Genomic DNA, 13,142 nt, shown 5'->3' on the forward strand with positions numbered 1-13,142 from the left:
ACGGACCCAGTCGCCACAGGCCTCGCGGATGGCGGGGGGAGGGGGGAGGGTTGCGCTCCGGGAAGGGGGAGGGGCGGGGTCGCGTTCTGGAATGGCGAGGAGGGTCTCGTGCAGGAAGTGGTCAAGCTGCAGCCCTCCACACTTGACACAATTATTTCTCCCCCTGCCCACCCCCGCACCCCTAAGGCTGTGCTGGCGTTGGAGACGCACGGCCCATCTGACAGGTTCCGCCGCGCGCCCCTGCTTGCTGGCCTCCACGCAGCGACGCGGGCCGATCACGGCCGAGGGTGCCGCTCCCTGCCCGACCCGACGTGGGTGCCGAGAGTCACGGAAGCCTGACTCGCCAGGGAGCGCCCCGACGCCAGCACTCGCGCCCTGGGAGCGCGCGCGCCCGCAGCGGTGGACTTTTTCCTTTATTGACACGGGCTCTGAGGCTCAGCTGGGAGGCGTGGGGGACGGTCCGGCCCGGACAGGAGACGGGGACCCTTGGGGGCTGGAGATGAACGGAGGGAGGAGGGGCCAGGAGCCGGGGTGCCAGGCACGCCACCTGGCCTGCCCCCAGGCTGCAGGCCGGTCGCACGGGCGCTTCGATCAACCAGGCAACGCATGCAGGGGACGAGCCAGAACGCAGCCTCTGGGGCGGCGCCCCTGCCCTACACGGGCACGTCTTTGTCCCGGAGGCGCCGGGGGCCGCGGGGCCGCGCGGGCTTCCTGGCGGGGGGCGGGGCGCGGCGGCGACCCCGGGGCGCGCGGGGCACCACGCAGCCGCGCTCGCTCTGCGTGTCCGAGGACTCGTCGATGAAGGCCAGGTTCTCGCTGGGGTAGTCCAGCGCGGAGGCCGAGGGCGCGGAGGCCGTGGGCGGGGAGGGCGGGGAGGGCGGGGAGGCCTTCTCCGGGGGCGCGGTGCACGGCGGCGGGGGCGAGAGCGGCCGCTCCTTCTCCGGCGGCGGCGGCGCCACGGACCCGCCTCGCTGGGTCACCCGCGCCGTCACTGTGCCGGTCCAGCTGGCGGCATGAGCCGTGAAGCCGCCCATCTGCGGGGCAGGGGTGCAGTCCTCAGCCCCGGGTCCTCCACCCCCCAGCTCCCCGGAGCCCGCCCTTCGCCAACCAGGCGTCGCTGCTCTCTTCCCCCGGCCCTCCTGCCTCAGCCCCCCCCCCCCCTCTCCCGCTGCACCATTTCGCCTTCTTCATCGCCGAAGCGCCCCCTTATCCGGGGTTCTTCTAGAAACCCCCCGGTTTATCCCAGCTCTCCCTCCTGGGCCCCCAGAGACCTTCGAGCTCCCCTGCCGGCATCGACGAGTGGGGTGACAAAACACAGGTCGTATTAAGTCCGAATTCCAGACAGTAAATGAAATTGTAGTGTAAGTATGTCCCGTGCTCTATGTGAGACATACTTACACTAAATGTTATTTGCTACTTATCTGAATGCACCTTTAACTGCGCTGCCTGCATTGTATTTTGGTAAATCTGGCAGCCCTATCCACAAGAACACAGGCGGAGTCGCCTGCACTCATGTCCCCGGCTGGTACATATGGGGGCACACTCAGTCCCTGCCCACACTCTGGAAGGGAGGCAGGGGGTGCCAAACCACTGCTCGGGTGCAGCGCGGGCGGCGTCAGGGCGCAGGCGCGGCCACCCGGGGCGCCTACCTCTGCGCGCGTGCGGCGGAACACTACCCGCAGCCAGTTCCCGATGGTGGTGAGCACCGAGGCGAAGTAGGCCAGGCCGAGCAGGATCCAGAACCACACCAGCGGCTGGTAGGCTGCGTGGGTCTGGTTGGGGTTGGCGCCTGGGATGCCACGGGGAGAGCAGAAAGAAGGTGTGTGGGGCCAGCGTTGAGCTGGGAGCCACTGCTTCACTGCCCCTCTCCCCAGCTCCGTGAGGGGTCCATCTCTCCCAGGACAGCGGGTTTGTGCGTGTGTGAATGCCTGCAACCTGAGCGTGCATGACCTGCAGGTGTGCAAGAGAAGAGCATGTGAGTGGGAGTGCTCACGTGCAAGAGTGGGAGCATGAGCACCTTCACATACGTGTGAACATGCATGGAGGCGCAGGCATGCAAGAATGTAAGTGTGCACGAGGTGTTGCATCCGTGCAGCAATGTGAGGGTGCATCCCGAGCGCGGATATAGGGGGCGGGGTCATCAGTTTGAGAGCACAAACGCCACATGAGGAATTTGGAAGGAGAACTAAGAGGGCAGAACCCCTGGGGAGGAATAACATGGGCCGGAAAGTACAGCACAAGAAAGGCGGCCTCACCGGCCACATAGTCCCCGAACCCCACCGTGGTGAGCGTCACCACCACGAAGTAGATGGCCTCGAGCTTGCTCCAGCCCTCCATGTAGCAGAACACGAACATGGGGGTGATGACAAAGAGCAGGCAGCCAATCACCAGGAAGAGCAACGCCGATAAGATTCGCACCAGCTCCTTGGGCACGTGCCACTTCTGCAGGGAGGGCAATAGGTAGGACCCAGGAGTCACCCAAACCTCCACTCTCACACCCCACACCCCTTCCTCCGGGAGCCTGTGGGAGGCTCCTGCCATCTCGGTAGAAAAGGTATCCTGAGCCCGACACAAATGGGTGGAGCAGCTCACCAGGAAGATGGCTTCAATGTGCCCGATGCCGTGGCGCAGGGCAGAGCCCAGCCGGTCCCCGACCCCTGCCAGCAGGATCCCGAACAGTGGGATCCCCACCAGAGCATAGATGATGGAGAAGGTGCGACCGGCATCTGAGCGCAGGGCTGCATTGCCATAGCCTGGGCAGAGGGGCCGAGCAGGAGATCTAGGGGTTGCCTGGCACCTCCCTATCGCCCCCTGCACCTTCCCCCTAGAGAAAGCCCAGCCACTCCTCGCCCCCCTCCACATGCCCGGTCCCCGCCCCCACCGATGGTGGTGATGATGGTGCCTGAGAAAAAGAAGGCGCCGCTCAGGTCCCAGGCTGAGTAGTTGCTGTGACTGGTTGCGTTGATGTCAGGGTTTGCACCCCCTCCCAGGGCATCAGCCACCTCCTGCAGGACAAGGCACAGAAGGAGGAGCCTTAGTCCTTCCCTCCTGTCCTTGCCCCCCCCCCCCGCCCCTCCCATCTCTCCCTTTCCCTCTGGCCTTCCCGAAGGCAGTCCCTTTGAACACATATTGCAATTGGGGTGACCCCATGTTGTCTGACCTCCACATTGTTCTAGAAACATTTACCTGCCCCCTAATTTCACACAACAGATTTTCCGTTTTACAGTGGTGCTGCGTGAACATGGCTAAGTCTCTGTGCCTTTGTTTCTACATCTACGGACCGGGGATGATGCTAACAGCACCTACCACATCAACCCCTTGTGAAAGTTAAAGCACTCACAGCAAAGGAAGCGCCGTGTGTCCCCACGCAGTGACCGTGCCTCGTGACTTCCAGCTGCCCCAGACCCCCCCACGCCCACTCCCCTCGGAAGCTGCATCTGAGTCCCTTGCCTTAGAAGCTGTGATGAAAGTTGGGGACCCTCCCTCCAGGCAGGTTCATATACCATCAACATTTTCACCCCATTTTTGTAGACTGGTGGACACACGAACCCCTGCCCAGCTGCTGAAGCTCTGCGCTACGTCGTACAGTGATGGCGAACAATTTCTCTATGTGACGCGGCACCAGAGTTAAGTTAGGGTTTTTCAAAATGCTGACACGCCGAGCTCAAAAGGTTCGCCATCACTGACATAGCAGGTGCTCAGCAAACACGATTAAATTAATGCAGTGGCCCTGCGTCAGTCCCTGTTGCCAGGCAGGGTCTGTGTTTTGAGAGGGCCCGCCCCATGTGACAGAGGTCGAGCACAATGAGGAGGGGTGCGATGGGGCCCCTCCCCAAGGCGCACAGAGCCGAGCGCCGAGGCAGGGAGTGAGATCACATACCGCATCTCTCTCCTCCTTAGCCAGAGGCCTTCCAGTTAACTGTCCTGCACTGGGGCCCCACATCCGCCACAGCTCCCTGCCATCTGCAGCACCGAGTCCCGCATCCCAGCCCAGCTTTATGCCGCTTTGCAGTTTGGCTCCCACCTCCCCTTCCCAGTCCTCTCTCCGGGGGCTCCCATTTGGGAACCCAAGTTAAAGTGACCTTAACCCCAAATTTCTGAGATGATCTCATTTCCTGTCATAATTTTTTTTAATAAAGCCAAGAAGTGAAATATATGATTTAAAGTGATTTAATATTTATTTTGCAACACTTTTCTGGTAAATTCACTACTTAAGGGGAGAAAAACGCTTTGTCATCCTGTGTGTTCTAATTTTTGTTTCCAATGACGAGGCATCTGCTAAATCTGAGTTCTATAAGCCATTTATTCATTTCTTCCTTCATCCCAGCTTCCATGCCTTTGCCCGTGCTGGTCTCCTGCCTGTAGTCCCTTGCAACCCAACCACACATCTCTACATTCCACCCATCTCACCCGCCTCATCTCAGCTACCAGCTCTTCCCAGAGGCCCCCAGCACCTAGCCCAGGGCCCAGCCTGCAACAGGCGGTTAACAAAGAAGGAAGTGAGGAAGGTGCCTTTCCCACTGAACTCTGTAGGGATCTGTCCACGGAGCTGTCCCCTTGCCCAGATGTGACATCCTCTAGGACACAGCTTGCACCTGTCCCGCCCCAACGTCCGTCTCCCTGCTCACTGTGGTGTCTAGCACAGCGCCTAGTTCACAGCAGGGCATGACTGCTGCATGGCTAATTGTGGAAAAGAAATAGAGCAGCTGCTGCCCACCCTTCTAGCTTCTGCCCTTCCTTCGCTCTGTTTTATTCAGGAAAAAAGTAACTCCATTGTGAAGATAAAATAGGTCAGATTCCCTCCCTCCCTCTGCCCTGTGGTCTGGTCAGGCCTCTCTGAGCCTCTCTCTCTTTCTCTCTCTCTCTCTCTCTCTTTCTCTCAGTATTCTAGATGCATCAGAGACAAGGTCAGGCTGCCTGGGCCCGCCCCACCCTCATCTCTGCTCTGGTCCTGCCACAATGGGAATCCGCAGGAGCACAGAGGCCTCCAGGCTGATGGCTCCTCCCTCCCAAAGAACAGACAGGGAAAGAGGAGTAATCTCTACTAAAGCAATAAACACTCATTTATCAAAGTTAAATCTTAGATTTTTAATAAGATAGTGACCCAGAAATCAGAGGAAGCCATAGAGGTGTGGCCTGACAGTCCCCCAGAAGATAAGCCGCACTTTAGTCCCTGGCCGGGTCCCTGGCTGCCTCCCTTCTAACCTCTACAGCAGTGGTTCTCAACCTTCCTAATGCCGCGACCCTTTAATACAGTTCCTCATGTTGTGGTGACCCCCAACCATAAAATGATTTTCGTGGCTACTTCATAACTGCAATTTTGCTACTGTTATGAATCATAATGTAAATATCTGATATGCAGGATGTATTTTCATTGTTACAAATTGAACATAATGAAAGCATAGTGATCAATCACAAAAACAATATGTAATTATATATGTGTTTTCTGATGGTCTTAGGCGACCCCTGTGAAAGGGTCGTTCGACCCCCAAAGGGGTCGAGACTCACAGGTTGAGAAACGCTGCTCTACAGCATAAGCACGTGTCCTGGGAAAAGGGGTGTAAACCGCATTCACAGTGCACGCACAGGGGGAGGCGAGCCTGGAAGCCTCCAAAACCACCTGCCCCAGCTTGTAGGTGCGCTTTTCCGGGGGAGGTGCTCGCAGTGTCCCTGGGTTTCTCTGAGGAGTATGTGGGTCCTTGGAGCCACTGCGGGGGTGGCCAGATTCAGCAAATACAAATACTGCCAGGGACATAGTCATATTTAGAGACTATCCCTTGTTTAGCTGGAATTCACATTTACCTGGTGCCCTGACTTTTACCTGGTAACCCTAAACCAGAGAGTGAGACCTGTGACAATGTAGCCTATCTCATTGCTACAGCCATTTGCTTCCTTCCTTCCTTCCTTCCTTCCTTCCTTCCTTCCTTCCTTCCTCCCTTCCTTCCTTCCTTCCGCCCCTCCACCGTCCAGGGCACAGTCCAACGCCAGGCACAGCGAGGCGAGCACGTGCCCCACACACATCACATTGAAAACAGAGACCTGCTCCCGGCCTCGGCCCGGCACCCCAGTTGCACCCAGCACTCAGGGGGGCCAGTCTGGAAGCAGCACCCCAGGACACGGCCCCACGGGCATGCAGCTAGTGCCAGGGGGTCACGGGTGACCGCTGAAGGGGTTCTCGCCACCCACGCACCTTGATGAGGAGCCCCAGGTCCCCGTCGCTCACACATGGGTGGGTCCGCAGGAACTTCTCTTGGACCTCCCCCAGCTTCCTCTGGGCCTGCTGCTCCAGGGGCTGCTCCAGGGCCCGGAAGACCAGGGCCCCCAACACCAGGTAGAGCAGGACCAGCGCCAGCAGAGCCAGGAGTGTGGTGCTGCGCATGGCGTGCCCAGGGGCCCCGCCAGGTCCACCGCCCGCGTGGGGAGGCCGGGCAGGCGGCTTCGGGAGGGCTGTGGTCACTGCGGGCAGAACCAGGGATCTCGGATCAATAACCTGGCCTGACAGCCCTCCTCCAGCCCCTACACACCCACGGGTCCTTGGAGCCTCCAGCTCTCCTGCCCTCAGAGGACCTCTCCCTGCATCCCCGTGGCTGGACGGACACTTGGTACCAGGACACACCCGCGCCTCCCCCCAGTCCGGTCCCCCCTTACCTCCACTGCCGGGCCCTCGGGGCCCTCAGCCCCTGTCCGGGGCCTCTGGGTGCGAGAAGAGAAGAGGGCACCCGGAAGGGAAGAGGAGGGAGGACAGCGGAAGAGGCAGGGGAGCAGGGAAACGCCGGAGGGTGGGGGTGCGGGTGGGGGTGGGGGCTCCGGGGCAGGCGTGGGAACTGGCCTTCCAGGAGGGGCCGAGCGCTGGGAGGCGCTGGCAGGAAAAGTGGGAGGAAAGCCGACCGCATGGGCGGGGGCCGGGATGGCTGGTCCGGTTCGCCTGCCGCTGCTGCCGCAGCATCTTCGTGACTTCTTCTCCTGGCCCAGATGGGCTGGGCGGGGAGCCTCCAGGGGCCCCAGGAGCCCCGCCGGGCTGGGCTTTCGAGGAACCCAGGGATGGGTCTGGTCCCAGTGCAGGTGCGAGGCAGGGGTGGGGGCCGGTTCCGGGAAGGCGCTGAGCAGGGCGAGGGCTACAAGCCGGACCAGGGCAGCCTCCCCCGGGCGGGCCGCTGGCAGCCCCTGGCAGCGGGCGGCTGCGCCCACGCGCCCACCCGCCGCGCCCAGCTCGCGTGCCCACGCTCCGCCCTGCAGCCCGGCCACCGGCCGCTCGGGCGCCACGCACACGCCCCACCTGCACTCTCCCGCACCCAGGGCCGCGGCACGGAGGGCCCGTCACACGTGCGCCCGCACCGGCACCGGCACCTGAGACCCGGCCACGGCGCAGCGCCGGCGCCCGCCCCGCACACCCGCACTCGCTCCCACCGCCTCCCGAGTCTCCCAGCCGACAGCTCGGAGGCGTCAGCGCGCGCCGCACGATCCCCGAGGCGCCCACGCGGGGAGGGGAGGCGGCGCCCCACCCAGCGGACGCCCCTGCCGCCCTGCGCGGAGTCCGGCCGCACTCCCTGCCGCGCCCCTCCGCCCCGCACTCACTGTGGGCCCCGCGGCGACGGAGGCTGCGACCCCGGCGGCAGCGGCAGCGGCAGCGGCGGAGCGGGCGGCCGCCGGGGCTGGGACCCCCTCCCGCCGCCTGAAGCCCCCCTCCTGCCGCGCTTAACCCCTCCAGTGCCGCGCCGCCCTGCGGCTGAGCCTGGGCCGCGGGCGCCCCGGCCCCTAACCTGCGGCCGCCCGCTCCCCGGAGATGAGCGGCAAAGGGGCCGAGAGAGACGCCGCTGGGTCCGGCCTGGAGTGTCAAACCGGAGCCCTGGTGCTGCCCTGCCCGCCGGTCAGCCAGTGTGGCCAGAGGCCGGCTCACCTCGCTGGACAGGCCACACTAACCTCCAGGCTCACTCTAGGGTAGGAAGGGCCTCTCCTCCCCGCCCTGCGGGCAGCCTGGCCCTGGGTTCAACAGAGGGAGGAGATCCTGCCAGACGAAGGGCGGGGATCCACTCAGGCAGCCTGGAGTTGCGCCAGGTGTGGTGGGGCCCAGTTCTGGGAAGTCACACGGGGGCACCTCCTGCCCCTGCTCCTGTATCCCCGTCCCTTGGTCCTCTCCCCATGCCCATCCCAGCATGAAACTGGTGCCAGCACTCCCTACCCCGCTGCTTGAACTGCCAGGGCCGTTGCATGTCCTGGAACTTGGTTCCTCTCTGCTCTTACCCACTTAACAACCCCCATTTCTCCAAAGACCCTGCGGGGTGCTCAGCCCTCAGGGTGGGCGGGTGGAGCATGGGCGCTAAGGCTGCCCCCTACCAGTCGGGGGCCCGAAGGCCTTCCCAAGCTCTGGAGCCTTTTGGGAAAGGGATGTTAATTCTCACCTCGGGGTGCCATTCTGAGCATTAAGGAGGTCAGTGTTGTAAGCCTGGCACACACAAGAAAGGCCCTAACAAATGGCAGCAACTTCCTGTTCAAAGAAAAGTGATTGTGCCCTCTCCGGGGGCCGGGAGGCCCAGAGGCCGGTGTCCAGGACGGTCCCAAGTGAAGGGTTTCAAGACAGTGCTCGGCCCCAGGACTGGGAAGAGCTGGGACAGTCAGGTCTGTGCGCAGGGGACAGACCTTCCCCTAAGCAACTCCCAGCCGGGGACAAACCTGCAGGGCGAGGGCAGCAGAGGGCAGTGGCTGTGCTATTAGCGGTGGCCAAGAAGGGGGCCCAGGACTACCAGGTAGACTGTGTGGGGGCAGCCCATGCTACCAGCCAAATCCACATCTGGCAGGGAAATGGGCGCCAACTCTTCCTCCACAGGCCCTGGACTAGCCCCTGAGCTGAGGGCCAGGTTGGATGTGATGACAGGGGAGCAGGGTCTCCAGAGATCCCATCCACTCGGGGATGAGAGGCATAATAACCCATAACCACAGCGCCACGGGACCCACAGGGGACACGGCTCCCTGACCCAGAGGGGAGGCTTCTAACGAAAAGTGACATTTGAAGCAGGTCTTAAGGAAAGAGTAGAAATTATTCAAGTAGAGAGGTGACTGGAGTAAGGCATGGCTCCTGGTCTCCCTTCTCAGACTGCAGGCTCCTCCCGCTCCCTGCCCTCCAGCCTGGTAACTGGCCCCTGCCCGTCTGTCCAGCAGCCCCCTTCAAGGGCCAGCGTCTGATCAGCCTTCAGCCAAGCAGACAAGGTTTGAGGAGCACAGATATCGGACAGCCATGGGGCACAGACACTGTTTATTGGTGGCAGACACAGGAGAGGTAGCTGGCTCCAGCACAGGAGTGGAGGTGGCAGGTCATGCCAGGGTGCCGTGCGCATCCGGCAGGCAGGGCCGTGCCCCCATCAGCACAGACTCACTACAACAGAAGTAGCAAGGAGCTGGCCAGGGAGGAGGTGGCCACAGCCCCTGGGGTCCGGGGCAAGAAGCAGCAGATGAACTTGGCACAGGGGCCTGGGGAGGAGGGACTGGGGTCTGAGTGTTCTGGGGACAGGTGGAGGGGATCACGTCTGTGGAGTGGAGTAGAGACTGTGGTGGTGGCTGCCTGGGTCCAGCACCTGGGAGAAGAGCAGAGGAGTGGTCCGAGTCTGGCTGCCCCCGTACCAGCCTGGCTCCCGCCCGATGGCGCCGTACCAGCTGCCAGAGCCTAGGCTGCCTGACATGCTGCAGACAGAGAAACAGGGTCGGTTACAAGGCAGGGACCGGGCAACAGGCACAAGAGTTGGGGGAGGGAGAGAGGCTTAGGACAGAGCCCGGTAGCCCAGGCATTCCAGGGCCCAGGACTTGAGCACTGCACACTGTAGCCAACTGCATCCTCGGGGCAGGAGGGGGAAACCAGAGGGGCCCCCACCTTGTACAGACGGAAACAAAGGCCATGGCAGGGGCTGGGCTGGATGACAAGACCTGGCTCTAGGCCCCCAGGGCTCCATGGAGCACGCCAGGAGCTCAGAGGGCTTGAGGTGGGGCGGAGGCTCCTACCTGGTGCTCTCGCCCCGGCTGTGCTCCCAGGAGCAGCTCTCATCCTCGCAGTGCCCGGCCCGATCGAAGAAGTAGGAACGGGAGCCAAAGACCTGCCCATTGAGGATGCGGCTGGTGCTCTGGGGGAGGGAGCCACCATTGAGCTCTCTCCTAGCCCCCACTAACTTCCCACAGCCACCCTGGGCCCGGCCCAGGGCCACCCCTCTACACTGGCTCTCACCAGGTCCTGTGGAGGCCGGTGCACCCGGAAGAAGCCCACCAACAGGGTAGTGGGCAGCAGCTCCCACACAAAGAGGATGAGGCCGAACACCAGGTAGCCTTTGTTCCCCAGGTCATTCACCAGGTCCGCCTGTGGGAAAGCCAGCAGCTTAGCCAATCTGCAACTGTGCCAGTGGGGCACCTGGACAGGGCCAGGAGCCACGGCTGCTAAGGAGGCAGCAGACATGCCAAGTGCCCACCTGATCAGAGACATTGTACCAGTCATAATCAAAGGCATCCAGCCGGCTCCGGGGAGCCAAGGCCAGGGCCGCCAGGTTGTAGCAGGCCCGACTGGCATAGAGCAGGACCATGGCACCGCCCATCGCAGCTGCCTGGCACACACTGGTCCCCTGAAACAGATGACAACAGGGGACCCTCAGAGAGGGGAGGCTCCAGCTTCCCCTCCGCCCGAAGAATGATGCTCAAAGACCCCAAAGGACACCAGGCATCAGGGTTGTGACCCTACCTTGGCCTCCAGGTAGATGCTGGTGGAGGGTGCCCGCCGGGCAACAAGGCAGAGGCAGGCAGCAAGAGAGAGGGCGCAGATAACAAACAGGGAGTCGCTCACCAGGACACGCACCAGCAGGAGGGCCCAGGGCTGTGCCCGGCGCCGGCGGGACAGCACCGCACACAGCACATTCACCAGCAGAAAGAGCAGCGAGGCGCCCACGAAGGCCCCTCGGACAGCCAGCCTGCAGCCCACGGCACAGTCAGCCCCGGACTTCGGCCCTTCGCGCTCACCTACCACCCAACCTCCCCCAGGAGACCACGGTGTCCATCAGAACCTCAGGCCGTCCAGTCTGCGCTTTGCTCCTCCAGCTTTACAGACGGGGAAACTGAGGCCCAAGGAGGTCAGGTGACTGACAGCGGTAGTACAGTGGACGGAGCACTGGACTGGGTGTCAGGAATCTGGGCTTAAGCCCTGGCTCTGCTTGCAGCCACATCTATGCCCTTGAACATGTGGCTTTACCTTTCTGGGCCTCAGTTTCTCCATCCCTCAAGTAGCCTCACAGTAAGTTGTAAAACTAGAGATTTTGTGAAAGCTTTTATTGAATTGCAAGATGTTGTACCAAGGACAGGAGCGTCACCACCCAAGGTCACCCAGAAGTGGTTTGGCTTTGGAGCTTCCAGGGGCTGGCGCCTCCAGCTCTTCCTCTGTCATGGGCGACACTGGTACCGTCTCCCAACTGCTTCTATTACTGTTGCCCTTCACACATGCACCACCTCTGCGGGGCCTCCTGTGCCAGGTGCTTCACTTTCCCAAGCTTTCACACACATCCCCGGGGCTGTCCTCACCTTAGCCCTGCCATGGGGGGAGGGACAGACACCAGGCTGCCCGGGGCCTGGGGCTAAGCCCACCAGGGCCTGAGCCCAGTGTGGCACGAGTACTTACAAGCCTCGGCTCATCTCCGGCCGACGTTTCGCCTTGGCTTTGAACACCACCTGGGAGCAGAGATGCCCATGATTCCTCTGGGGCCTTGAGGTTTGCCACTCCGCAGCCCATCCCCACCCAGTTACCGGGGTTACCTGGGCAAAGTAGAGGTTCATCAGCGTCAGTGTGAAGAACTGCAGGCAGACAGGGCAGCAGTAGAGAAGCCAAAAGGGCAGGGGCCCCAGGCGGTTGGCTCGGGGGGTGTCTCGGAAGTAGAAGGAGAAGAGGGTGGTGCGCAAGGCAGCCCAGAGCAGACAGAGTGCCAGGAACACCGTCTGGTAGCTGAGACGCTTGTGCCCGTACAGGAGCACCAGCCAGAGCTGGGCATACACGGAGAAGAAGAGCAGGGCGTACAGGGTGGTGTAGGCCGCAGTCAGCCCCAGGGTCACGGCCGGTGGCAGCGCAGGCACCAGACCGGCAGCGGGCACCAGGCCAGACAGGTTACTCTCCATGTCAGGGAGGGAGGCCTGGATCCGGAGACAGAGACGGAGGGGCTGGCCGGGGGCCAGGGAGATACAAATGAATATGCAGGGGTGGGAGCTGCAGGGTGCAGAGGCCGAGGGGGGGGAGTGTGGGAGCAAAGAAGTTGTGGCTGGCCAGGCCCTTCCCTGAGCCAGAGGGGCACTCGCAGCCTGGGGCCAGGGCCGGGCCCTGCACCCGGGAGCGGGGAAGGACAGTCTCTCCTCTCCGGGGCTGAGGGTGGGGGTGGGGAGTGTCGCCTCCTGGGCCAGTCCCAGAGCCAGGAGCTGGGGGGGCGCGGAGGCTGAAGAAGGGTCCTTGGCCTTCGTCGCTCCAGTCGTCCCGGCAGGAGGGGGAGAGCCGCCGATGCCCGCGGGCTTTGGGCAGCGGCCGCGGCGTGGGGCGCTCCCCCCGGCTCTCCCCCTCCCCAAACTGCGGGCTCTCTCCCCTCCAATGATCCGGACGGGGCGGGGCGGGGGCTCTGCCTTTAGGCCCCGGGATTCCGGACGCTGGCCCCGAGCCACCCCGCTGCGTCCACTCTCCAGCCGCGGGGGGCGGGGGAGGCCGGCGCCGGGCTCTCAGTCCGCCTCTGGGGGAGCCAGCTCCGGCCGCTGGGACCCGGGCTCCGGCTCCCCGGCTCCGGCGGCTCCGCCCCCTCCTGCGCCTGCGCGGGCGCCGTGCGCTACGCAAACGGCGCAGGGTCTCCCCGCGGCCCCGCAACCCCGCCCGGCGCGCAGTGGTTGGAGAATGGGCGCGAGCTACGCCGCCGGCGGGTGCCGGGGGTGCCGAGCGGCGGCGGGCGGCCGCGGTGCTGGGGCGGCCCGCGTTCGGCCGGCGCCCGCTGGGCCGTGCCCGGAGCCGGGGCGCCAGTTCCCACGCTCCTCTCCTCCATTCCCCAACCGGGACGGCGCCGCGGGGCCGAGGGCGGCCGCGACTTCCCCTCGCCCGGTCTCGGAAGAAAACTTCCGCCCACAGCCAAGATGGCTCTCGGGCCCCGCCCTCG

At 63.2% G+C, this 13,142-nt stretch overlaps 2 protein-coding genes across 6 annotated transcripts; both read right to left on the minus strand.

Annotated features, from left to right (window-relative positions):
• Positions 1–92: 92 nt before the first annotated feature.
• Positions 93–6,778, minus strand: KCNK4 (potassium two pore domain channel subfamily K member 4). Of its 2 annotated transcripts, XM_036323938.1 has the most exons (7): positions 6,649–6,778; positions 6,191–6,456; positions 2,882–3,005; positions 2,593–2,753; positions 2,256–2,442; positions 1,650–1,789; positions 93–1,034 (listed from the first exon to the last, which is right to left on the minus strand). In XM_036323938.1, exons 2-7 carry the CDS (start codon positions 6,377–6,379, stop codon positions 654–656), a joined length of 1,182 nt encoding a protein of 393 aa, XP_036179831.1. In that variant the 5' UTR covers positions 6,380–6,456; positions 6,649–6,778; the 3' UTR covers positions 93–653. The 2 variants fall into 2 exon arrangements, with proteins under 2 accessions (XP_036179831.1, XP_036179832.1); XM_036323939.1 differs by lacking the exon at positions 6,649–6,778 and having other exon boundaries at positions 6,191–6,625.
• A 2,453-nt stretch (positions 6,779–9,231) lies between these two features.
• Positions 9,232–13,055, minus strand: GPR137 (G protein-coupled receptor 137). Of its 4 annotated transcripts, none has more exons than XM_036326805.1 (7): positions 11,776–13,055; positions 11,642–11,691; positions 10,715–10,940; positions 10,449–10,598; positions 10,211–10,339; positions 9,991–10,082; positions 9,232–9,569 (listed from the first exon to the last, which is right to left on the minus strand). In XM_036326805.1, exons 1-7 carry the CDS (start codon positions 12,130–12,132, stop codon positions 9,371–9,373), a joined length of 1,203 nt encoding a protein of 400 aa, XP_036182698.1. In that variant the 5' UTR covers positions 12,133–13,055; the 3' UTR covers positions 9,232–9,370. The 4 variants fall into 4 exon arrangements, with proteins under 4 accessions (XP_036182698.1, XP_036182697.1, XP_036182700.1 ...); XM_036326804.1 differs by having other exon boundaries at positions 9,991–10,109; positions 11,776–13,046; XM_036326807.1 differs by having other exon boundaries at positions 9,368–9,675; positions 11,776–13,044.
• Positions 13,056–13,142: the final 87 nt, after the last annotated feature.

This window comes from Myotis myotis, unplaced genomic scaffold (genome assembly GCF_014108235.1).
Source record: "Myotis myotis isolate mMyoMyo1 unplaced genomic scaffold, mMyoMyo1.p scaffold_m19_p_10, whole genome shotgun sequence".
Classification (NCBI taxonomy): Eukaryota; Metazoa; Chordata; class Mammalia; order Chiroptera; family Vespertilionidae; genus Myotis; species Myotis myotis.

Bases quoted from the DNA above. Each gene is read 5' to 3' on its own strand.
- KCNK4 (XM_036323938.1), bottom strand. From the start codon at position 6,379: ATGCGCAGCACCACACTCCTGGCTCTGCTGGCGCTGGTCCTGCTCTAC. The intron at 3,006-6,190 runs GTGCGTGGGTGG...CTTGTCCTGCAG, and splicing joins ACCTGGGGCTCCTCATCAAG to GAGGTGGCTGATGCCCTGGG. The intron at 1,035-1,649 runs GTAGGCGCCCCG...CCTGCCCCGCAG, and splicing joins TCCGCCGCACGCGCGCAGAG to ATGGGCGGCTTCACGGCTCA.
- GPR137 (XM_036326804.1), bottom strand. From the start codon at position 12,132: ATGGAGAGTAACCTGTCTGGCCTGGTGCCCGCTGCCGGTCTGGTGCCT. The intron at 11,692-11,775 runs GTAACCCCGGTA...CTCTGCTCCCAG, and splicing joins TGAACCTCTACTTTGCCCAG to GTGGTGTTCAAAGCCAAGGC. The intron at 10,941-11,641 runs GTAAGTACTCGT...CGTGGGCTGCAG, and splicing joins CCGGAGATGAGCCGAGGCTT to GCTGGCTGTCCGAGGGGCCT.